The sequence below is a fragment of the Calonectris borealis genome, chromosome 1 (assembly GCF_964195595.1).
Source record: "Calonectris borealis chromosome 1, bCalBor7.hap1.2, whole genome shotgun sequence".
NCBI lineage: Eukaryota > Metazoa > Chordata > Aves > Procellariiformes > Procellariidae > Calonectris > Calonectris borealis.
In genome coordinates this window covers 34,240,886-34,265,738 of record NC_134312.1, presented here as the reverse complement: position 1 = coordinate 34,265,738, position 24,853 = coordinate 34,240,886, and the positions used below count along the sequence as shown (strand labels likewise).

Below are 24,853 nucleotides of genomic sequence, written 5' to 3'. Positions count from 1 at the left end.
ATGTTTTTCTCATTCCTACTAATGTTTCTGGATCTTCAGACTTCTCTATTTTGGCTTTTGTAGGTAAGTGACTTTGAGCAGAAAAAATGAAGTATCTTATGTTGTTGTATACTGAAATCTTAATTTCTTGCAAGTACCTACAGGTAGTCTTGACTTTACCTTGTAATTTCTTAATTATAATACATGAAATTTTCCATTCTGATTTTCTCTTGTATACCATTTTCTAGATAAGAGATCATTCTGGGTGCTTAGATCGGTAATTTCAAGGATACAGAATGGATTTGGATGCACACATTTCCTTGAAATGAGTGTTTCTAATTTAACGGGGTGATTCTGAAAAATCGCAGACTTACAGCTTATTTTTAACAAAGGAATTCTTTCCTTTTAGTGAACAAATCATCTGTAACATGGAAAGCTTCAGCATGTAAGCCAGTCCCTAGCAACATCAATTTTCACCAGAAACAAATCTAGCACTGTGTGTTCTATATCTCTTTGGTTAATAACGTGAATTAAGTTGCATTTGGTAAGTAGAAAGATGTGTGTTGCAAAAGTTTTCCAACATCTCACTTAGAGCGTGATAAACTGTGTGTTGTTTGCTAGGTTTGTGGCTCCTCTAAGTTTCTGATCGTGTGGTATAAGAAAAATCGATATCTCATTTCTCACATCAGCCAGATGGATAGGCCAGGCAAGAGCTTCAGCCAAGGCTTTGTGCCATTCTGACAGGGAAAAAACATGTTTTCCCTATTTCAACCTCTATTGTTTACAAGCAGCTATTGACAGCTTTGCAGTACTTTCTCCAGGTAAGATCTATCAAGGTAGAGCTTTAAAGTCTTGATGGCTCTGCTGTATTTCTTACCCCGCCTCAATTGCCAAGTACAGTTATAAATTCTTAAAGTGGTTTTTACTTTTGCATGTGCTTGCTAAATGTTGAGATTAGTCAAGTAATAAAGGAGATGATGTTCTGAATTTCTGGTCAGCCTGGCTTATGCTGATCCTCACAAAAAAAGGTGTCATGAGATTTTGGCTTACAAAAACCTGGCAACTACACTTCTGTGCCCTCGGATGAAATAGGTTTCCCTGTATGGAACAGCTCTTTATATCTGGTGCAGAACAAGTTGGTGGAGAACCAACTGGCAGTAGAAACGGTGTGTTTTTCTGCTCTGTGGATGTCATGGAACACATTAGAATAACAGGTAATTTTTAATATCAGGATTAGGGAGAATACCAATATTGGTATTAAAAAAATCTTCAAAGTTAGAAAAGAGCTGAAAAAAGTTATGTTTTGCGATGCACTCACTAATAAAATTAAAAACATTATTAGTGAAAGCATTGATTTTCTACTTTTACGCACAATATATTATAATCGCATCCAAAAAAGCGTATTAAAAGATAATTGGACCTTGTGATTGCCAAGTGAATCATTCATTGTATGGGAATGCCAAACGAGAATTATCCATTTAGCTCTGATTGGCCATCCCAGTCACAGTGCTTATTACACATTTTTTTTTTCCATAGAGAGACACATAGAGAGAAATTGCATTCATTTGCCTGAATCATGCTCTCTTGTAAAACCTTTGTATTAACAGGGACTGAGTGTACGAAGAGGAAGAGTCCTCCACAACAGTTTCTTCATAGCTATGTCACTACCTATAAGATGATTGTGAAGCTGGCTTCAAGAAAGCTAGTGCTAGCATTTAGGGCATCTAAAGCACTCTCACTACGGCCTAGTTCCCCTATAACACAAGAAATTTAGAATTCAAATGCGGGTACTCCATTTTCCACATGTCACCATTGGGAGAGCTACAGAGACAGCCCAACTCACAAAGGGAATTTGTGTGCAAATGCAGGCTTTTCATATACTGGTGGAAAGCAGCAGAATACAAACGAGATCTATGCAACGCTTTTACATTAAATCTTCTTAAAGTTCAGACCAGTTCTATGATGAACCCAAGAGCTCAGCCTGGGTCTTCCTCTGCTTCGTCACATCCAGTTCCTTCAGACCTCAAGGTCTCTGGGGAAGCCAGTCCTTGTGCAGACCCAGAGTGACAACAGCCCACCCTGGGCTGAGTTTGGTTACTCTGGGACCTCGTTGACACATCCCTACACCGATGTGTTCTATCACAGTGCAACGCTGTAAGCCCTTCATTTCCCCTTGAGTTTTCAGGTTTAAAATTTTAAACTGAAACCAGGAGACTCAAACCTAAGGCAATGTTCATGTGAGTCTCAGAGAATGAAACCAGGAGCAAACAATGACACAGTCCTCCCTGATGCCTGGACAAAACTGTGAAACATAGTGGGACTGCATAAAGCTTCTTAAATGAATGAGACAAAGGTATGGAAGCCAGCTTTTTGTTTGCATAATTAAATATAGTGAGGTATGGGTCCACTTTCATTTGTAACTTCTGAAGTGTAACTGATTCAGATGAAAGGTTCTGTTTTGGCTGATATCAATTGAAAGCTCAAAATCAATGACTTCACATACCAACATAGGCAAAGACAGAATATAATGCTCCCTACTGTACCTTTTGAAACTTACTTTTGTTAAAAGTATACTGTACTGTTCTTCTGGAAATGGAATTTAAAGATCATTTTGTCAGAGACGTCACAAAGTGCAAAGACACAACATTTGCACAACTCACTTTTAGCTGGTCTAACTTCAAGACAGAAATTGGAGTTAAGGAAGGAGCACAAACCATGACATAAAAGCAATGCTTCCTCCTTTTCTGGCCGACTGCATGCTCAGATTGCACTGAAAATTCTCAGGGGATGTACAGATTGAGATGAAATATTGTTTTGGTGTAATGGCAGCATGGAGATCATAGCTATAAGCTATTTTTGTAAAGCATAAATCAGTGCCTGAGCACCAAACCATGGGAATCTAGCATTCAATTCATATATTATCACTAATTATGATTTTTTACTTGATGATGTATCATCACTCATGCAAGTAGCTATAAGCTATTTTTTCCACCCATAACCACATAACTTGTGCACAAGGCAAAGACTGCTGAAAACTGCCAAGTGTAAATAGGAAAAAGGATATTTTTGTTATTGGTAATTCTGTGCCCAGTTGAGAAACTGTTCCTTCTCACTGCAACCCAGGGCATTGAACAGTTCCTTTCCCAAAGAGTTTATTTTTTAACAAGGCAAGGTAAGCAGAGGCTCAAAGAACAAGATGCAGCAGCCAAGAATTGAGACTGAGTGACAGTTTGCAGTCAGCATGTTAATTCAGTGCTTTTTTCCTTAAAAAAGAAACACCTGAAAACACTGTAAGCAAGGATGGAGTACAGAGACTGTGAGGGAGAATCTTGACAGCTTTGGAACAAGTGACTAATTAATATGGAGGAGGAAAGGCTTGAAGTTCAATGTGCTGCTGTGACTTGTTTCCTAAACTCTTGGCCGTCTCGATCAGTTAATTTTCAGCATTTCTCAGCACGTGCCCTCATCCTCAACCTGCAGCTGAGAACATTGCCTCTGGAATTGGGTTCTGCAGAGCAGGTGCCAGCGCTTTCACTCTGGTCTCACAACTCATCAGTGGCTCACAGATGTCTGCTGGCATCAGCCACAGAAGTGATCCTCGCTGCAGTCTTTGCTTGTAGCTGTCTTCATCCCTGCTCCCCTAGCTGAAGATGTCTTCCTGATCTCCCATGCTGCATCCTTTTACTTCCTTTCCCACATCTATGTGGGTCAGAGTATGGCACATTCATTTGGTCCAAGTGTCCAACAGCATCTGAGGTCTATCTCAGATCAGCCTTACAGTGTTTTGGGGTGTTTTTTGGAAGGAATATGTCTTTCCTCTTAACATTATAATTGAGTTGCAGCAGCCCCAGCTAGCTGGAATTGCTCTGATATGACAAAGAGGAGTTAAGGAGACAAAGTGGGCTGAGCTTCATCTCAGTCCCTTGCCTTTAGCCATGTTCACCAAAGCCTCCTACATTACAATGAAATCTTGCCAATCATCCTGTATTGCTGACCGAGAGCCCGCTGGCTTCAGCCAGACCTGCAGGACCTCGCTGCCCAGAGGGGTGGTGCTCTGCTGTCCTCAGATCTCACTGACACTTGCTGTAGTCTTCTGGCCACCGCTTATGCTGGCAATATCAGCCGCATCTACTATCCACCACTAGTCGTTTGCGGTGGGGAAATCTGCCCAGCTCCCTCTTGGGAGCATGCCCTGATAACAGTGGCTAAAGTGATAGTGAGGTGAGTGTGGACAGCGGGTGGGAACACAATACACAAAACTGTGCATTCTGGAAAGGTGGTTGCCCAAAACTGGTAATGCCATGAGGAAAGTAGGAATGGTGAAGTTTAATTGAGACAACCATCAGCTGAATTAAACAGTAGATAAGGAATTACCAGGCGATTTATGAGAGTAGAAAGAGCCAGCCTGGAAAGAAATCTCAGGGAAGTGTGAGAAGTTGTGACCGGGGACGAGACCCGGGAGTGGGACGAGGAAAAAGACAGCCACCAAAGCCAGGGCTGCCAGCAGCAGCCTGCCGCTGCTGAATGGTGTGAGCAGCCTGCGTGCCTCCAGCACGCTGATGCTGATGGGTGTGGGGGCCTTGTGGGGTATGTTCTCCCCAGCGGATGGATTAGTGGGTAAGGTGCATGTAGAGTGCCCACGACTCCCCAAGGAGAATGCATGGATTGGGGACCAGCACCCCAGAGGAGGGGGGTGCACCTAACCATGCATGTGTGTGTGCATGCATGCTTAGAAGTTTTGGGGATTACTCATGGAAAGTGTGCTTAGAAAAATTCTGGGTGTTTATCAACATTTGCTAAGTGTCTTGAATTGTGGTTTATCTACTGTGTTGCCAATACCAATCCTAAACATCGTTGAATGCTTGCCAGGTAGTTAGGTGCTGCTAATAATCAGATAATAATCTGATAATAACCAGAGGGCTCCGATCCCCTCTGGCATAGCTTGGAGAGCTGAGTTTTCTCCTTGTGGGGCACGCATCTGTCCCCCACGCCATGACCTCCCAAACCCCTGTGTCATGGGGTGGGGTTGGAGAAGATGACCTTGCAATCCAACCTCTGGACCCCAGCAGCAGCCAGCTGCCACTCTTCCCTCATGTTGACAATGACAGCAATTAACCTGGTGCTGCCTGAGATTGAGGTGCATTTGGACGGCTCCAGCATACATGGCCAATTGGTTCTGAACCGCAGGAGTACCCTGGTGGACCTTGTGGTGAAGGTGGAGCTCGTGGGAAGAGGCTACCTGAGGTGGCTTGACAACAGTAATCCTGAACTGGACTATGACAAGAGCACAGCTTGCACCAACCAGGCTGTCTATGTCTCCAAAGCAAAGAATTTCCACATAGAGGGTAAAACACCAGAACGAGGCACCGGTTAACTGAACAGCATCTTAGCGTTGGGCTAGAAAGGTGGGATCTGGGCAGGAAGTCTTCCTTTTGCCAACATCCATGTGCTCTGTTTCTATCCCATGGCATACTCCTTTTCACTACATCGTATGGCAACCAGGGCTTCGTGATTAACACTAGCATTCTGGTATGATCAGCAGTATTTTAGAGTGTGAGCAGTCCCCACGAGTTGATGGTTGTAAATGTGAAGTGAACATTTGTTGAACACAAACTTATCACAACCTGCCTAGCAGCAGGTAGGAAATCTTTAGTCACAAGCACATCACTGAAGCATTCTTTGGTCATCTAAAATGCTTACTTTCAGTGTTCTTACTGATTTACATGCCAGCAAGTATCCACTGGGTATAGAGGCTTTGTCATATTCGCAACTATAGCAAATGCATTATTAGAGTTTTTTTACTGAGACACAAGAAAAATGTGAGACATACACTGAAAACACCTGCAAAAGTGTGATTATTTCACTGAATCGCAGAATCACAGAATGGTTGAGGTTGGAAGGGACCTCTGGAGGTCATCTGGTCCAACCCCCCTGCTCAAGCAGGGCCACCTAGAGCCAGTTGCCCAGGCTTTTCAATTTCTCAAAGGAAGGAGACTCCACAACCTCTCAGGGCAACCTGTTTCACAGTGAAAAAGTGTTTCTTGATGTTCAGAGGGAACCTCTGTGTTTCAGTTTGTGCCTGTCACCTCTTGTCCTGTCACTCCATCATCTTTGCACCTTCCTTTCAGATATTATACACCCCAACATGCACACACATAAATGCAGAGCTAACTATTAAAATGTACAGATTTATTAAAAAGAGTAAAGTCAGTGGGATGTAATGACCACCTAAAACTGTGAATTATTCCAGGGGATGCTTAAAGCAAATGGAAGCCTCCTAGGAGATGCACTCCCCATTCTCAGCTAATCTTTCTTAGGGTCTGTTGGGAATTAAGTCTACAGATCATAGGTAGTCGCTGCCCTTGATTAGTTTAGTACTGAAGTTAGACTGTGCCAATGCATGGAAATTGTGCCTTTAAGCTATGACCTGCAGTGGTCAGGCTTCATTTCCTCAGACTTGAAGGCTCTAGCTTGTCCAAAGGTCATTTTCCCCTTTCAAAGGCATTAGAGTCTTGGCCTTGTACTGCAGCATGCTGACTCTTCCTGTAGGCTACCAGATGTTACAGCCCTGACGGAAAAGAGAAAGGCTGAGTGTTGGAAAAATTATTTTTGTCATTATAAGAACAAGTACCTGTAAAGCACCTCAGTTCTGGATCTTCTCAGCTAAAGTTCAATTTGGTGTTGCTTAAAGACATGCTTGAATCCGTATTCTGCCACCTACACATATATTCCTGTTTCCAAAAGAGTTGAGCATCCACATCCATCAAGACTTGCCAATGCACTGCAGTTTAATAACAGGTTTTTACTACTGTAACTCAGTCCTTTTCTTCCTTTTCCAGCATTGATTACATCTCTGTAGAAGTGATCTAACAAATCCAAGAAAGCCATTTTAAAACATGAAAGAAGATATGGACCTGACCCTTCTTACCCCGAATACTCTGTGCCCCCCACTGACATTGGCATACAAGGAATGTTCGTTTGAACAGATTGCTGCCTGCGTCAGCTTTTGACACTCAGCTGCTAATATGCTCTTGATAGCATGTTACTAGCAGGTATTTGATCTTACCACATGCCCTACTTGGGTCACATCTGATGTCTCTGTAAGAAGTGTATATACATGGATCCAGGTGTCTGCTGACATATTTCTTTTTAACGCTGGGAAGGCCCGCCACTGCACAAGAAACTCAGTATTGTCTCTCTGTGAGATAAAGACTGCTGGAGGAACTGAATCCTGGCAGTCATCGAATACGACTGGTAACAGCTCTAGGATAATTAGATCCAGAAAAGAAAAAGAAGAGTTTCAGTGCTACCAGGGATGACCATCCTCATCACCAGCAGAAACCCCCCAGTCAGAGCGAACTAGAGGCAGGAGCTCACAACACTACGGGCAGTTTGAAACTCTTCAAGCACTGCTGCGCACCGTCAGTCACACCCCAGGAAATCCCTCGTGTCCTTCATAGAAAGTCAATCCTACCAGCAGCCTCTTTGCACTTTCCCCACAGCTGCAGTCATCCCCCTGGCTGGGAAATACAAGATGAAGCACTTTTTGAATTAGGTGACACAATAAATTATCTGGAATTGACTTAAATTTTCTGGTGTGACTGGAGTTCCCAGGTGCTGCTGAACACCAAGACGCACGGTATCCCCGGGTGCCGCTGGGGAGCTAACTCTTGGGAGCACTCTCCCACCCTTCAAGCTGATGGGAAACTTTCTACGGTGTAATTAATTCTGTGACATGGTTTCAGGGGAACAAGGTTTCTGGAGCCCACGTAGAGGGCAGGTAGTCCTGTGCAACGGGGCTCACATCAAGCAGCCATGGGGAGCCAGCAAAGCAAGGGCACCTTCGCTTCCAGGGTGAATTCAGGGACATTGTTTAAGGCCACCATCCTTTTGAGTCCAAGGGCCTATGTGGAAGCTTAAGCACAGCTTAGCAAGCAGGCACAATTCAAAGAAGTCTTTGTAGAAGTGTTGCAAGACAAGCCAGAGAAAGTGGGATTAAAGCTGTATATAGAATGGAATAAGGTTCGGCAAGTCTTTTTGCACCACAGGGCCTACATCAGCCCTGCACACAAAGCCAGGCTCTCAGGCCATACCTGCAGCAGGGACGGAGAAATTTGAACTCTTTCAGTAAATCCCCAAACTCTGCTGGGGCTGCAAAACAGACCACGCACACCAGGGCCCAACAGCAGACCATTCCGGGAGGGGAACACTGATTTCTTTCAAGGTTAAATTGTAGGTCTGCTCACAGTTCAAAGTCCTTCCTTCTACCAAACAAGAACATTGCCAAAATAACTTATAGGCAACATTGTGTGAGATAAGGCCCCGGGAATATCAGGTTTCTACGAACTGTCAGAATAGAGAACATGACTTTCTTATATTGCAGTTATCTAAGAGGCTGATGAATTTTAGTTGCCTCCCTTTCAGATTGTTTTAGGCATTTTTTTTCTTCAGAGTTACAACTCTGATTGATTGAATATGCTGTTATGCCATCTGGTAAATCTCCCATGCTGTGAGGAAACAATATCCAGGCTCTTCTGCCAACAAGAATATCCAGTTTAGATTATTAAAACTCGAGGCATCATTGAATTCATCTGCAAAAGGATGCAGTCAGCAGGACAAAATTCTAGCAGTCTCACATCCCCTAATACTGTTGTTCAAAGTGAAGTTTTGGCACAAGCTAGTAGGAGGAAGGAAAGCTTAAGTCTGGATGATAAACAGCCAGCAGATACATGTGTTTAAAAGAAATGGGTCTTAGATGAAGAAAAGAGTCAAGAGCTGGTCTTATCTGTCTGGAAGAGGCCAAACTTACCCTTGCATAGGTGGGATAGTCTTTCATTATCAGCAGTGGGACCTCACCCACACAAAACTGAATTTGATTAAGAGGAAGTGGCACAGAAGCAAAGACATTTGAAGGAATGGATCATAATTTTCCTGTCTCATAGTTGTGTAGAGAAGGTGTCAAATATTTTTTTTTTTTGTGAGTGGGGGTCTTTTGCACAGGTGAAACAAAAGTTTCAGATCATATGCACAGGTGTTGTAGACAATGATAAAAGAGGAATGAGAGTTATTACATCGCTTTATTCCCAAAAAGCCTATTAGTGCTTATTTGGAAAGTTAAAAGTCTGTGGCACTCCATTTTGGCAAGTGAAAATTCTAAACAGTCTGTGAGGAGCTGCAGGTTTGCTGACCTTGTGTTAAAATGAGGCAGATTAACAATTCCCTAGTCTGCCGACTGGTAGGGGTCCATACATCCAGCAGCTGACCTGCAGAGGCGATGCACAGTCCGCCCCATACCATGCCTTTATGGCACTTTGGGTGCAATACCAGACTGTAAGGACACTTTGGATTCTGGGAGGAACATCAAGGTTTCCACAAGGTACAAACATCCTAAATGTTTAAAAGGCTTCTGATAGCAGCATGTTGTTTGGCTTTCAGATGGTTGGCTGGATTCTGGTATTCACACCTTTGACTTCCACTTCAGCTTTCTTCCAAGTATCCCCTCCACGTTCACCAGCAAAATGGGCTGCATCTCCTACTTTGTTCAAGGGACTTGCTGCAGCTGCCAAATTGTCTTAGCTAATGAGGAGAGATGTTTACTGTTGCAAGGAACTGCTGGTGACCACAAAAGACACGTGAAAGACATGTTAAGGGGAACAAGCTATCTGAGTTGGAGACACACAGACCTACGCTGTTCTGATCCAGAGCTGTAACTTACTGAGTGTCCATGAACTTTTACCTCTGAGCTTCCTCCTTTTAGCATTCAAATGGCACTTCAATATCTTCTGCCATCTTTGTCCTAGGGCTTGCACCAAGATGTTTGTTTTCTAGCATCCAAGGTGCATTGTAAGACTTCAAGAGTGATATGTAGGGAGTGCTTTGAGATCCAGGATGAGGGAAAAGGGAGGGTATTCTCTTGCTGCGGAGTCTAAGCCTTAGGTAAACACCACCAAATAGAAGGTGCCTTTTTTACCAAACTCTACCTAGACTGGGAAAGTCAGTCAAAGGTCATCGAGACAGCTAGAACATGAGGATTCTAATAATTTTGTGGTCTCCAGCTAAATTTGTGTATGGATAGCTAAAGGTGACAATGTTCACATATGCGTACATCAATTCTTTGCACAGATGCCCAGGAGGACTGTGATAATTCAGCCATGTCACATTCAGTGCAGTGAGGAAGACTGTCCTCTGGGTTAATGGTGGGGCTTGTGGGGAGATTTGAGCAGCCTCAGCTGTTCCGTTGGGAGTTTATGCATGTGGTGTTTGGGAATCACCCTGTATCCGGCAACAAGAACTCACCATACTTTGCCTTTCCACTCATCTTCTCCATGCAGGCCCCACTGGTGGTGGAAGCTAGGAAGGATGTATTTATTTCTGCTGCTTCAGTCATGGCTCTGTGATCCTTTGGATTTCCCTGGAGAAAAACATATTTTGCCCCAGTGACACCATTGTCTTCATGACAGATATTGCCAACAGGACATGCAAGTATGTTAGAAAGGTCATTTTTGCTGTACGCTGCATTGTCCGGTATAGCGGTTTCAGCAGCAGGGGAGAACAACGCTCCTTGGAAGACCAAGGGGAAGTGACGAGGTTGGAATCCCGGATAGACGCGGCTCCCTTTGAGACCATGAGAGTTACCAGTGTGCTGGTTCTGCCAAAACCCATGTCAACAGCACTCTCATGGAAAATAAAATCATGACATTCAGGTACGAGCTGGTAGGCACCTCTGGTCTTCCTTGTACCACACCCACCATTGTGGGCAGGGTGCCCATCATCATAGCAGCCACAGTGGAGCATTTCTCTGGGCAGCAGAACACCATGGCTCTGCGTGAAAATGAAGGTGACATCTCAAAGAGGGTGAGCCTTCACAGAGCCATTTCTGAGATTGACCCAGGAGCAATTGCCAGCAGAACCATGGAATAAAAGATTTTTCTGCAAAATCCACGCACACTAGCTGTATGCTTTCATAGGAGGAGCCTGCTTTTGCAGAGATGAGCCAGTGATTCCCAAAACAAGAATAAGGCTAGCCAAAGCCCAAGGTCAGGAAGGCACATAGGGAGCCTGTAATTCTGTTAAACTGACTCCTGGTAACTGGATAAGGAAGAGCAGGAGACTCTGCAGTGGCCTAGGCAAAGAGGGGACACCTTGTAGGCCCACAGGATGGCCATGCTCCTGTCCATGGGAGAACAGTCCACCCCAGCCTTATGTAAAGGTATGAGGCAAACATGCAGACCCTGGTGGGAGTGCAGAACAAGCTGTTTGAAAGCTGTGAGATGGGCCAGGTGCCTGGGAGAAGGCAGACTGCTTGCCGCAAGGGGACCTGCGGGAGCTGCTCTCAGCCTGGCAGGGTGGGTGACTGGAGGGCCTGGGAGGCCCCTGGGGCAAGGAGGGCAGCCGGGCAGCTAAGGGACATGCAAGATCTGTGGCTGCTGAGGCAGAGGGAGGGCAGCAGGCTGAGAAAGCAACCATTACCCAGCATCGCCCCTGCAATGAGAGGTAAAGATCGGCCACCAGCTCTGCTCCACTGTCACCCGCGGGTGAAACCGCGGGTCAGCTCCATGCAGAGCACGCCCTCAGCGAGCTGGCGGGTCGCGTGGTGCTGGGGGGAGGCTGAGACAGCAGGCGCTCATCCTGCCGAGCAGAGGGACCGGGGCAGGCCAGAGAAGCGGCTGGTCCCGGGGACATGACGTATGTGTAGCCCATGCGGCAACCACACGCCTGTGTATGTGTCAGTGTGGGTGACCAGAAGGTTTTGGGGTTAGAAGGGTGTTTAGGATTTTATTGGTGTTTATTAACATTTGCTAAGTAAGTGTCTAGTACTGTGGTTTATCTGCTGTATTGCTGATATCGAACCTGAATGTAAAGTCGACTGACTGCTGGTCAGTTAGGTGCTGTTAAATAAATCACTCTGATCCTGATATGATTTAAGCCCTGACAGCTGAGCAGCTTTGCCCTGTGGCAGGTGGTTGCTGTGGTCTGCCCCAGTGGGTGCCACCCAGGGAGGGCTGCCCTGCCCGTGCCCCCTGCGGGCTCCCGCCATGTCCCCAGGCTCTCTGGGGAGCGTCTCCACATTTTGTTTCACGGGAAGGGTGGTGAGGAGTGGGGAAGATAAGCTGAAGAGCAGTGGGTGCCCCTGGGCCCCCTTCCCAACATCTGTTCTGGTACCCAGCAGCCCTTATAGGACCAAGAAACCACCATTCACCCCTGCGGCTCGGCCCCACTGAACACCTGTGTGCATCTCGGCGCCCTCCCCCTCCAGCCCACCCCCTGTGCTTTTGCACCGTTGCCTTCTGGCATGCCATCTTTGGCATGACCGAAAATCCTTTCCTGGTCTCCAGACCAAAATAGCCATCGCCAGCCAGGCTGGGAGCAAAGGAGCCATGTTGGCATCCCGTTCCCGTTGCACTGAGGGCCCCATACCGGGGGTTGCTGGGTCTCGCCCAGCTGATGTACGCTGACACCAGCAGGAGACAGAGGTTTCACAGATGAAATGCATGGGCAAAAGAAACTTTTCTGTCTGTGCCCCAGAAAGTAATGGGATAGAAGAGACAGGGTGCAGCCCCACTCCACCTCCCTGCCCCATCACCAGACTGGGGCCGAGGCACGGCGTGATGCCACCTCTCTTGCTGCCAGGCGCTTGCTGTTGGGAGAGATGTCTCGCTGCTCAGCGGCCAGGCCCCCCTGCTCGCAGAGAGCCCCAGCTTCCTCCTCCCTGAAGGAGGCTTAGAAATGAGATGACACTAACCAACTCTAATTTACAGCAGCAGCAGGTCTGTTAGCGGTGACTTACATATGCTTTCGGCAGCAGATTGCCAGGCAGCCCCAGCCCAGGGTTTTGCATGTCCACAGCTACCTCCGTAGCTGCCCAGGCACGTGGCCGGTGCCGTGCGGCACAACACATGGAGGGAGGGCGGCGTTTCTCTCACCGCCTGCCCTTCACCATTCCCTGGGTGTGTGCACAGATTGACCTTGATTGGCAAAACACCTCAGCCTGGCTGTGCGCAGGCTGAGGCACAGCACAGCGCTTGTCACGTTCTGCTGCTCACACGCGCTCTCACCGGGCTAATGTTTCCCCTCATCTTGTCCCTAAAAATAACATTTATCACACTGACACTGGCAGGGCCCTTTCACATCTCAGACGAGACTGTATATCAGGACGCTACGTGCAGAATCCCATTACAAATAGATTGTTGTTTTACAGGTCTCCCTGTTTCATCATTCAAGCAAAAATTAATGCACTCACAGTGTACATGACAGGAACATGTCAGAAGAATATTTTTCACTGCTTATCTTTTGAACTTCCAGCATTGCTTCTCAGTGACACTTGATAAAGCTGAAGGAAAAACACAACCCAGTATAAATTCTGAAGTTGCCATCACATAAACACTGGCAATCCGTGCATTTACTATGAAAAGGAATTTAACTACTTCCTTCTTGAAAAGTAACATTTGCAAAGAAACAATAGGATGTCAATATTTGGAGGGATAAAAGAGCAGCTTTGTAACTTCTTTGCATGTTACTTGCTGTGATTTGAAGCACAGTTGAGGTCTGTTTTCCAGACTCACAATGTCTGAACCTAGACTGAGATCAGCAAACTCAGGAAGGCAGTTGAGGAAGAAGTAAGGTATTTCCATTTCTCATTACGGTCACCCTGCAGGCATTTTCATGACAGGAGACAACGGGTGTCTGATGCTAGCAAAACTGCCTTCTGATTTAAAAAAATTCATTTCTCCAGATGGAATATATGCCAGGGTGAAATACGCCTAATCCTGTTCCTGGCATGTTTCATGCAGTGTCTGTGTGTGTATGTGAATCTCATGAAGCAAATAAAACATTTGACAGCAACAAACTAGAAAGGCCAAAGTCCTAATAAAATAGACAAGCAGTGGGTTACTTGACTTCTGTGACCTCAGGAAAGTGATTTCATGTCTTAGCATTTTAATTTTCCTTTCTACCTTTTGCACATCTTTTGTATTGCAAATTTTTCAGGCAGTTCCTTTCCAATCTTTATAGTCTTACTTGTCTAAGGCACTTACATGCTACTGTGGAATAAATAGTAACAAGAGTAGTACGATGAGTGGGTAGTTTGAGTAAAGTATGTTTTTCCAGCAGACCACAGAAGATGGAGCAGAGAGGTCTCTAGGAAAGGTCTCATCAACTGCCTGTTTCACCTCTCCAAAGAGATGGTGGATATTTTTATGATGTAAAGTTGGAGCCATCAAAACACCAGGAGGGACATTTGGGCTATCCAGGTTTATTCCTTCACATGCCTTTTGCAAGGCACTAAAATACACTCAAATGAACTAGATGCCTTTGAAGTCTAGTCAGACCAGTATTACACTGTGTAACACTCTAGAGCAACAGGGCTAACTGTTCAGGTGCAGTGACCTAAAATAGTTCCATAGCTCACGTGGACCTGAGCTTGTACCTTTGGATAGCCCTGCATGAATTTCATGAACCTGTTAGCACAGACGGGTTGCTAACTAAGGACCCATCACTGTGCTCCCTTATGTGATATAGGTATCGCCTGGGGTTGAAAACTGGCAAAAACCCAAAACATTCTTTTACGGGCAACAACACACATTTCCACGGAGGTTTCATTAAATACTGCACACTAAGCCTGCCCATAGTTGATAGGTTCAACAAATAATTATTTTGGCCCTCGTAGGCAGACTTGCTATGAAAATGGAGCAGAAGGTTACTGTTGACTTCTGCCGCATCTGCTCTAGCCGCGTTTATATAAATAACAAACTCTTTAGACCTTGGAATCAATATTCTTTTTTCTTTTTTTCTTTTTGAATGAATGATGCCTGAAGTCTCTCCAGGACCCCATAGGAAAGAGTTTGTTCTCTGCCCTCTTTGGGATTATTTCTGAGGAGTAGCTTTGCTGTGGAGCTGGTGGGATTTGTGCAGGTCAGAAGTCATGGAAAGGGTGGAAAGAGAGTAAAGAGATGGTACACATGAAGGGAAAACGGCTATATTGTCTGCTCACAATTTAATTTTAACATTGCACAGATTTTGGAAAACGTTCCATTTTTGTATAGTTTCATGAAGCAAAAATAGAAATTTTTCTCTTTCCAGTAACCATGGAAACATAGAAATAATGATTACTGGAAATTACCTGTACTTGTGGGATCGGGTTTGCGTTATTGCTCAATGACACTGAAGTTAAGCCACACATGCATCCTCAGCAGTGTGGCAAAGCTGCCACAACCGACAGGGAATGAACCTCACAAAGGTCCTCCAACATCTGGAGCAGCTGGAGCCGGTGCAGTTCTGGAATATATTAACTCTAGCTGCTGTTGGCTCAAGCTATACCGGCTTTCAGCAAATGATTTTATGAATGATTAAATACTGAAACTGTGACCATGTCTGAGTATGTGTTTCATAGACCAAAAGACTCAGTAGCCACCAGCATATCAACTCCGTTTATATCCCCTTAAATCTCTCAAAGGAAAGGTCAGCAAGGCATGCAGTGTCTCAGAAGCAGTCACCATCGACATTTATCTCCATTTAAAGGGAGAGAGAGTCCTTCAATCCTTTTTTTAAAAGCTGTTTTTGAATAAGATAATCTCTTATTACCTTGTTCCTCTGCCTTTGTCTTTCTATCCTTTAAAATTACACAGGCTCTTCAGATAGGCTACTGCTTTAAGACACAAACGTGTATTAAATCGTATTGATTTGTTTGATCTTTGTACATTCATTCTCTCCTTTACTGCTTAAACCTCCTGCTTCTCTGCAAAGTTGTCAGTCTCCCTTTCACATTTCTTTAAGTAATCTGCCACCTTTCCAGACAAGAACTTGAATGGGGTCGGCTTTCTTCTGATTGCCTCTGCAAGACTTGCTGGGAGGGAAGAGCTCCTTAGCTGAACTAGCTAGACCTTAATTAAAACAAAATAAACCTCCGACCAGCCTAGCCTTCATCCACATTACTTGCAAGCATTGGTTTCTAATCTGTTTTTCCTTTTGGAGACCAGTTCTAACACTCTTGCGTGTGCAGACATACACGAGGCCAGTAATGGAAAATCAATATGAATGGAAGTTGAGAAGAAAGAAGTCTTTTTTTCAGTTAATCTAAATGATTTTTCAGTTAATAAAGATCACAGTATGGTTCTATAGATTAATGACTCAGGCGATGCATAAGTTCAGCTATTCAATTTGTTTCCTACTGACCACTCCAAAACAGATTTTCCAAAAATGTAATAATCCATTCTATTAATGGGTGCTACTGGTTCTTCTAGATGAAATATAATAAAGTATGACTCTTTCATGAATAATTTTAAACATTCATTCAGGGTAATTGATTACATGAGACAAGGATTGCAAATTGAAGCGATAATTGACTTCTTCAATATGCAAATACACTACCAGGCAATAAACAGATACCAGTTACATCAGTATGAAATATAATTACAATTAACTTCAGCATCACAAAGAAACTGTCTTGATTTTCTTCAATGCTTGCATGCCATTTTCTGCTTTCAGTTATGCCTGCGTAGTATCTAGTGAGACCTGGTGTGAATTCATTCCCACAGGGCAGAGTGTACCTGAACAGAGCCATCCTCACATCTTGATAGCTTTGGCTTCACACTGTGTCACTTGTCATGGTTTGCACATAGTTTGCTCATTCCCACTTACGACTACTGGGAATCTCTTTTGGAGATTTCTACCAGTGGCAACATTTATACAGCAATATCAAGATGGTTTTGGAACAAGTCGCCCAGGGAGGTTGTGCAGTCTCCATCTTTGGATATTTTCAAGACCTGCGAAGATAAAGCCCTGAGCAACTTGGTTTGAGCTCTGAGCTGACCCTCCTTTGTGCAAGAGCTTTGCTAGAGACCCCCTCCCATCTGAATTATTCTATGAACCTATGAAAGTGAAGGGGAGGTAAGCAGAGAGGAAAGGAAGAGCCCGAATGGAAACTGCATTTTGAGGCTGTTGAGAATCAAAGAGATTTAAATAGTGGGAAATAGTGGGAAAGGATCCCATGGGAAAAAGAAACAATGAAAAAAATGAGTTGATAACTGAGGAAGTGTTCTGATCCATCTCAAACTGCCTTTCTGAAAAATGGCAAAAAGGAGGGAGCAAACAAGCAGCCAATATTGACTTTTTAGAAACAAATACTGCGTTTCAGTTTTGACTATTATGACTCCTTTCTGCTTGTCTTTCCCTGACAGTAGGTAGGAATTATACCACGGCCAGCCACACCAACAGTACTTGTCTGTCTGAAGAGAAGAAAGAGAAGAAAGCTCTTTCTTAAAATTCCCAGCCTTGAAGCTCTGCCAGGCAGGACACACTGGGGCTCTGTGCATGAGCAGGCTGAAAGCCCCATTTTCCCGGGAACTGAAGAGCTAGAATGAAAGCAGACTTGAGCATCTCTTGTGTTCACATGGCTCATGTCTTCTTTGAATGTAGCTGAGAGCAAGGCAGGTTATTTGCAACAGGAGAGACAGGGCTCTGGTTGTTTTAAAGAAATTAGACAATTATGCGTCTTCTTGAATAAATACATCGAGTCATAAAAATAACTCTGTCTGTAAACATTCCTTTGTAATGCTCCATGGAGGGACCTGGCTAGGAGGACCCAAAACCTTTCTGGATGTACCATACAGTATTGCAATGAACCATGTTCACACTAGATCTGTCCCCAGATTGTGACAGAGCCTTAGGAAAGGTACCTGTTGCTGCCTTGGCAGAATCTCCTTGGCTGGGCAGAGCCTGTGTGCAGATGGTACTGCATCAGTAACTGCAGTTATGGGCCTTCGGTGGGTGATTTGCAGTTTAGGTCACTAACAATAAAAATTTATTGGAAATAAAAACAGAAGAATGAAAAGGTCTTTAGGGGGAAAAAAAAAAGAAAAAAGGAAGAGAAGAAGGAATTTAATATGCAGAGAAGTGCTCCAGATGTCACAAAGCAGCATGAGACCCAGGTCTATAACCTGCCTGCAGGAATCAGATAAGCTGCTCTTCTGCAGACCCAGGTTGCTACACATCAAAGGAAAAACATGAGATTAGAAGTATCTCTGTGACTGTGCTGCTGCTGTAACGTATATGTCTGAAAGGATTTGAAGCTACTTCACTCCTCTTTGCAAAGCAGCTGGATTAATGCTTTTCCTCTCTCCAATAAGGAGTTTGCTGTGGAGAGTACCAGTCTCATGGGGTTTCTCCTTCATAAGTTTCTTCCCTCCTTCCCACTCAGAAGACTACCCCTTTCCCCCAAACAGTGAAAAGCCGCTGACATATCCCGTGCAGAGGAAGTGTTAGGAGGGAAATAAGATGGTGTTAAAACCTAGTCACCCGGAAGAGCTACTCACCCAGAAGTCATCTGGAAACAGAATTGTTTGTGAGCATTTGGAAACAGGGACTTGCTGCTTCTGTTTGAATATCTGAAGGGATGGAAAGGATTTCTAGTGATTTGCTGTCTCTCCGTTTGTCCCCTCGTGTTCCTGTGAAACAGAACTTCCATTCATATTGATTTGCCTCTGAAATGGTCACATAAGCCATTCTTCTTCACCTCAAGGCTGTGGAACTCACAGACCAGACTTCCTCCTTTTGCTTGTCCTTGGTTGTCCTACTTGGAGTTGGTATATTAGGCATCGCAATGACATGCCACATCACATTCAGGGAGCCCAGGCTCCCCACAGGACAGTTTTGAGTGCACAAGGAAATGAACATGTCATTGTGACTTAGAATGGATAGACAGGAGACCGTATGGTAGAAGAGGTCTCTCCATGGTCTGCCTGGTGTTTGCAGTGGCATCCCTGTTGATAAAGGGACTGCAATTGTTTGTTAATAAATAGTTTGAATCTTTGCATGTCACTGTCCATAATCCCAAGCACAGGGTCACTCTAACATCTGATAAATGCGAGTTTTGTCTATATCCTGCACTAGGCAGCTACAACGGAATCAACTTTATGTTCTTATTCACAGTTTGGTCTGTCTAATTTTTATGGTTCTTGCAATCTGCTCAAAGTTTAAGCTGGTTACTTTTAAATGCAACCTAAAAAGCTGAAACACTCTGCTTGCAGGACTGTAACTACTTCAACTTTATGGCCTGAGATAAAAAGTTGTCTCCCGCTGAGCCCCTCCTAGGAGGTTGTTAAAATTAAGGGCAGTATATTAAAAATCTGTTACATCTTTTACTAGTGAGTCATAACCTGTTCACTTGCGGGAAAATGAGCTTGCCAGTCTAGTAAGTATCTGAATGCTGCCTTTCCAGTCTTTGAGAAGTGTCTGCTCTTTGTTTCCAGGTGGTTGTCATGATGGAGGCTATTCACCGCAGGAAAAGCAATAATTTAACACATACTGTAATACAGTGCAGTAGCCCAGAGTATGATGATACTAGCTGGAGAGGACAGAAATCTTTTAAAACAGAACAAATTTACTTTCTGCATAAATTAGACAAAAATGTAATTTGGGGAAGCAGTGCAATTAAATGTTCTTTTTTGGTTTTGTATTTTCTAGGCAATAGAAGTGGAGGCAGAGGAGATGAAGCAACGTGGAGTAACTAACTCATGGAGCAATGTAGAATAAAGAGGGTAGTAGTGAATCGTCTGCTTGAGAGACTCAGCAGTTTCCCCCAACAGAATCAACTAATCCCTAGGGTCCTAACATATATACACATACACGTCTTATACAATTGGAGTTTAGACACTTTCATAAGCATGAATATTATATTTAAGGTACTTTCTACAAGCGTTCTTACCTTCTATTTGCCCCATGTCATTTCCATCTCGGCAAAGGTAATTGTTGAGGATGCTAAGGCAATTTATAGGCACCTGTGGGCTCATAAATCTTATGTGCTTATCCTAGAGATGTCCCTTCTGTGTATGCTATTTTAGGCAGTATCTATCATCCATCATTGTACAGTGTATCTATGGCAATAAAAGAACTATTGTACCAAATCTGATCTCTGACAACGCAGACACAGGCCCGCCCTGTAGTGATGGCAGCTGCTGGATGGTTTATTACAGACAGCAGAATGGAGACTTGTGCAGTGTGTGAAAAAAATTGACTCTTCCTCAAGTTTCTTCCCTTTTATGGATTCTTAATCTTCTTCAGGAAAAGAAAAAAAGACTAAAAAAATTGTGTAATAGTTAGGCCTTCAAGAAAAGGTCAACCATCCATATCAAGGTCCCAGTGATGGGCACTAGACTAGAAAGCATTTCAGAAAGTTTTGAGTTAGCGAAGCCTTTCAAAATATTAATAATGAACAACAGTTGAAAACAATGAATGTGCTTGGAAGATGAATATTTCCACTTCAGGTAACCGATGTTAGGCCTCCTACTTAACCACTCAGTCTCCCATGGACCCTTCTACAGTCCACGGAGAAAGACAAGTTGCTTCAGGAGAAGACAGGATGACTCTGCATTAGTAGCTCAGCTCAGGAATGCAGTTTAGACTGTGCCCACTTACTCTTCCCTAATTCAAATTGCATGGTCTCTGCACATGAATGAGATTCATCCAAACTGTACTCCAGCCGCTATTGTGCATTCAGTTTATAAGGACTAGACGAGAGCTAAACTGAAGTAAAGCCCTGAAATGCACAAACTGTGGGCGCTGGGTCCTCAGCACCAACTGTTTCACTCCACAAACCCATTCCTGCTGAGTTGCACTACTTACTAACGCAGAGATAAATGACTAAGTTAGGTACTGAATCACCTTCAGGGTGTTCAGCTCACAACTCTCTGCCTGCTTCAGAAGGAGTTTAGGGTAAGCCTAGCCACCTAACTCAGGCTTCTCAAACTAGGCACTGGAAGTGGAGAGTGGAAATACTCCTTTCTTCTCCCATCTGTGTCTGTGTTTACAAATGAGACTCCCACACAACTGAGGAGTCCTTCTTTAATTAAATTGATGAATTGACTATGGTGAGTGGCTACACTGAATCTTTTAACTTCTTATGAATTCATGACATAAGCAGTTTCTCTGCTTGACCATTAATTTAAATACTCAGGCAAAATCTAGGATTACTTGATGCTTTTCTCTCTTTCAGGCAGGCTTATAATGACCTTAAAAGCATTAACTCAATGTGAGGTCACAGAATTATTTTAGCTGCGGATCAGTTGCTTAATAACAGTTTTCTCAGAGTCATGTAATCATGCAGGCTGTAAGGCTCAAGTAATTCTTTCATTTTCTGCCTACTTATTAATGGATTTAACCACTCCCATGCACAAAAAGGAGAAATGAGTTAGCTGGAGATTTTCAGTACTTCGGTTTACAGTGTCCAAAACATACAGAGAAGCATGTATCTGCAAAATTAATCAGCTATTTCTGTAACTATTTAAGAAATCAAGTGCTATTTGAAAGTCAAACATCAATATAGTGACCTCTTATATAATACAAGCAGGATCTCACAGTGTTTTACCATTAGTAATTAATGGCTTGTCTTTGACTATATCTTAAGTCTACTCAATAAGTTTATAGGTTGCAGTAGGCAAAAGCTAATAGATTTATTTTTAGTCATAATTTTTAATGGATAAAAATTTAGTCTGATTATAAAGTGAACTTTCTCCTGATGAAACATTAAATGTTGCATAAGCAAAATATTTGATTTTGACATTACTGTGATACTGCATGTCTTTTTTAGTGTCAGAAATATTTATGATTTTAAATAGGACAATGCATGGGCAAAATGTTTAAAAAAATTGCAAAACTAACAGAATATGTTCCTACCTCATAATAAAGAATTGTTGAATGATGTTTATTAAAATTGGCTCTCAAGTGACAATTAATAAATGCATAGTTCTATTATGCATGCTAAATTCAGCATTCCAAAAACTTAAAAGCAGATAGATCAAAACAACAGAGATAAAAAAGTCACAAAGACAAAATACAGCAACACCAGTAAATGACAGGAAAATAATTCAGACTTAAAAATGACTTATTATTTAGTAACTTGTAACAACAATTTATAGAACTAAATTAGAGGCAAATCAGAGTCTTTCTGATGTTTTAGATACGCAATTTCTCTAGTGCATATAGTTTGATCATACAGGAGAGGAATACACATTACAAAGTCCCCTTCAAAAAAGCAAAAAACCCAGTTTCTCTATGTTTCTGCTTCCAGGTTACACTTATTCATGGATAATGAATGAAGGAAAAAAAAGGGCATAATAAAATTCAATTATTAATCTATTTTAATTAAAACCTCTAAACATTTCTTCAGTATTTGGAGAAGTTAGACTGTCTATATGTGGTGTGTTTCTATGTATGTTTCACGTATGCCCACACCATATCTGCACTGAACTGCACAAATACTGGATTTAATGAGCTTTATTTCCTTTACTGTAATCACTCCATTGGCTCTTTGATGTTGCATAGGTTTGGTGTGATGATGGAAAGAGTTGCTTCGACCATGTATTTTCACCTCTTTTTCTAAAGGGTGAAGGGCAAAACTTTTAATCAAGGAGCAGTTTATCTTTAATTAGGAAAAATATAATTAGGCATTATCACCTAATTGCTATTACTGATGGAGAAAGTCATATTTTCACAAGTAGTGACCCATGCTGTATTATCACTCTGCTGTTTACCGCATAATGAATCTGTATTTGTGTTTGGCAGCTAGCCAGCAAAAATTAAAAGGTAATCAACATGCTTCTCTGCAGTCCGGTCATCAAAGTCACTGGCTTCACCGATGAGTAAATAACAAAGTCAAGCTGTGATATCCTAACACAAAGCTTTCTTCAGGAATAACTGTATTTATTTCCTCTGTCAAGACATCAAATGTTACTTGAAATAACCATATACAAAAAGCTTTGCAAAATAGATTAGAACAACTGTGCTATACATCTGGTGTTGAGTTAAAAAACAGTTTAATGTCTCAAGGCACCACCACGGTAGAATTTTATACCTGCAAGTAATCATCTAATACACTATTATATAGTTAAGGTAATGTATTAATAAATAGCTTGTGCAATTTTGGGAAGCAATCTATAAAGGAATGTTAGATATACAGTAGGCACGTACTATAATACAAATAAAAACCAAAATTCCTAGAAAAAGCATGCTGAGCACCTTTTGGTATAGGTTAAGTTTCTTATTCTAAACACTATGTAAATCTTAACTTACAAAAGCTAAAACTGAAATCTTATAGTAACTGCTTATTTAAACTGATTTTCCTGGGTATTTGCCTCTATGTCACAGGATTACTCTTAGGGACAGAGGACTCTGGTACTGGCTGTAAAGGGCTATCTTGTTCATTCAGTTGTGCATTCAGGTTTTCAGAAGTTAGGAGAGAAGAGTTAAAAACTATTTCACTTAAGTCTGATTTTATGGATATGAGATGTGGTTCTTGAGAACTTAATGGTTCTTCTACTAACACCTGTGTATTTTCTCGTGTCATTCCCATATCTGATGGTGACTTTCGTTTCATTCTTGTGTACGATTTGTCTAAATTCTCCATGCCTTGGTCAGTTTTCTGAAATCGCCCAAAGAACCAGATGAAGAAACCAAACAAGGCAAAAGCCAGCAAACTTGGAATAAAAGCCAGGCATTTGACATCAAGGCTAGAGCCTGTGAATCTGCTGTGCAAGAACATGTCTCCTTCGGCATAGGTCCGGTTGGTCAATGGGTTAGTGTTATTCGATCTCCACTCCCAAGATAACTTAGTTCTATTAAGGTCTTTCAAGCTTTCTGAGTCCTTCACTGTGTAGATCTTCTGTCCAGGACCAATATATTGACCATATTCATGAGGTTTGTAAAATATTTGGTTCTTCCACATATTCAGATCCAAGATTAAAACAAGGAAGATAATTCCATAGTTAAACCATTTGCCTGTTTGGAAAAAGAAAGTTCTGTCATGTGATATATCCATTTTAGAAGCAGTACAAATGCAGTCATAGGTAAAAGCTACTCAGAAAAAAAATCCTTTTTTTATTAATCTGTAAAGCAAAGTTGTAATAAAATTTCCACCAGAGTCAGATTTATGCTGAATATCCCCTAGTATTTCACAATTAGGTTTGGGCACATAATAAAATAATTTTGTAACACAAGGACAGCAGTGTATCTGTTGAATTCACACTGCAGTTTGTAGGTGACCTGTTGATTAGACCACTAGGTGATGTGGTATAGGTCAATAAACCTAAAAAAGCATTAATTCCAGGGCTTAAAAAATATTCACATGGAAATTTTCCATGAAAAGGCCGTATTTGATAGATCTGTTTATATACCAGGAGTGACTGAAGCTTTTGGGGTTGGTAATTATGTAAATTTTAAGAGTATATGCATATATTTTTTGATATACCAACCACACTGCACAGACATATTCAGGTGGGGGCAATTGGATAAACTGTGATTTAGAGATATTACACCCTCAAGAAATAGCAAGGGCTGATTGTAGTCTTGGGAGGCTAGTCAGCTTAGGTTTTCCTATAGCCTGTGTAGTGCGAAACTCCTCCAAGGAGTGACTCATAGTGTAACATTAAGCTCCTGCAATATTGGAGGAGGAAACCTATCTCCTTATTTAAAACCGCTCTTTTGCATGCTTCCTACAGGCATCCAAAAGACATTAAAGATAACTTTATGCAATTGCAAAGTTGGCCCTGCTTTGAGTAGGGTGTAGTAGGAACAGATGAACTCCAGGTATCCCTTCTAAGCTAAATTATTCTATGAATACACAAAACAATTTATACTATTTTCATAGTCAAAGCATCTCTTACATTCTAGCTGGACATATGTTAAGATCTTACCCGTGCAGTGATGACTAGTACCACCCGAGAACCCAGCAAATCTACATGTCAGCATTATGTGAAAGGACATTCATGGAGGAATGTTCCTGCTGGTGATGAAAGATCTTGGTCTAAGCTGGTATCATATTTAAGTATGTTTCAAGTGAAAAAGAAAATGAATGTATCAGAGTATCTATCAAATGACTTATGCCATT

General features: G+C 42.6%; 2 protein-coding genes across 2 annotated transcripts in view; one reads left to right on the top strand and one right to left on the bottom strand.

The window, feature by feature from the left end:
* Positions 1-5,071: 5,071 nt before the first annotated feature.
* On the top strand, positions 5,072-10,675 carry ARRDC5 (arrestin domain containing 5). Its single transcript, XM_075140613.1, has 3 exons — positions 5,072-5,324; positions 9,415-9,622; positions 10,363-10,675. Exons 1-3 carry the CDS (start codon positions 5,072-5,074, stop codon positions 10,673-10,675), a joined length of 774 nt encoding a protein of 257 aa, XP_074996714.1.
* Positions 10,676-21,654: 10,979 nt separating this feature from the next.
* The window catches only part of TMEM117 (transmembrane protein 117), a 237,693-nt gene continuing 234,494 nt past the window's right edge, over positions 21,655-24,853 (bottom strand). Inside the window, exon 9 of the mRNA XM_075148206.1 lies at positions 21,655-23,745. Within this exon, the coding sequence (XP_075004307.1) occupies positions 23,105-23,745 (641 nt within the window). The 3' untranslated portion in view covers positions 21,655-23,104. The remainder of the gene's footprint in view (positions 23,746-24,853) is intronic.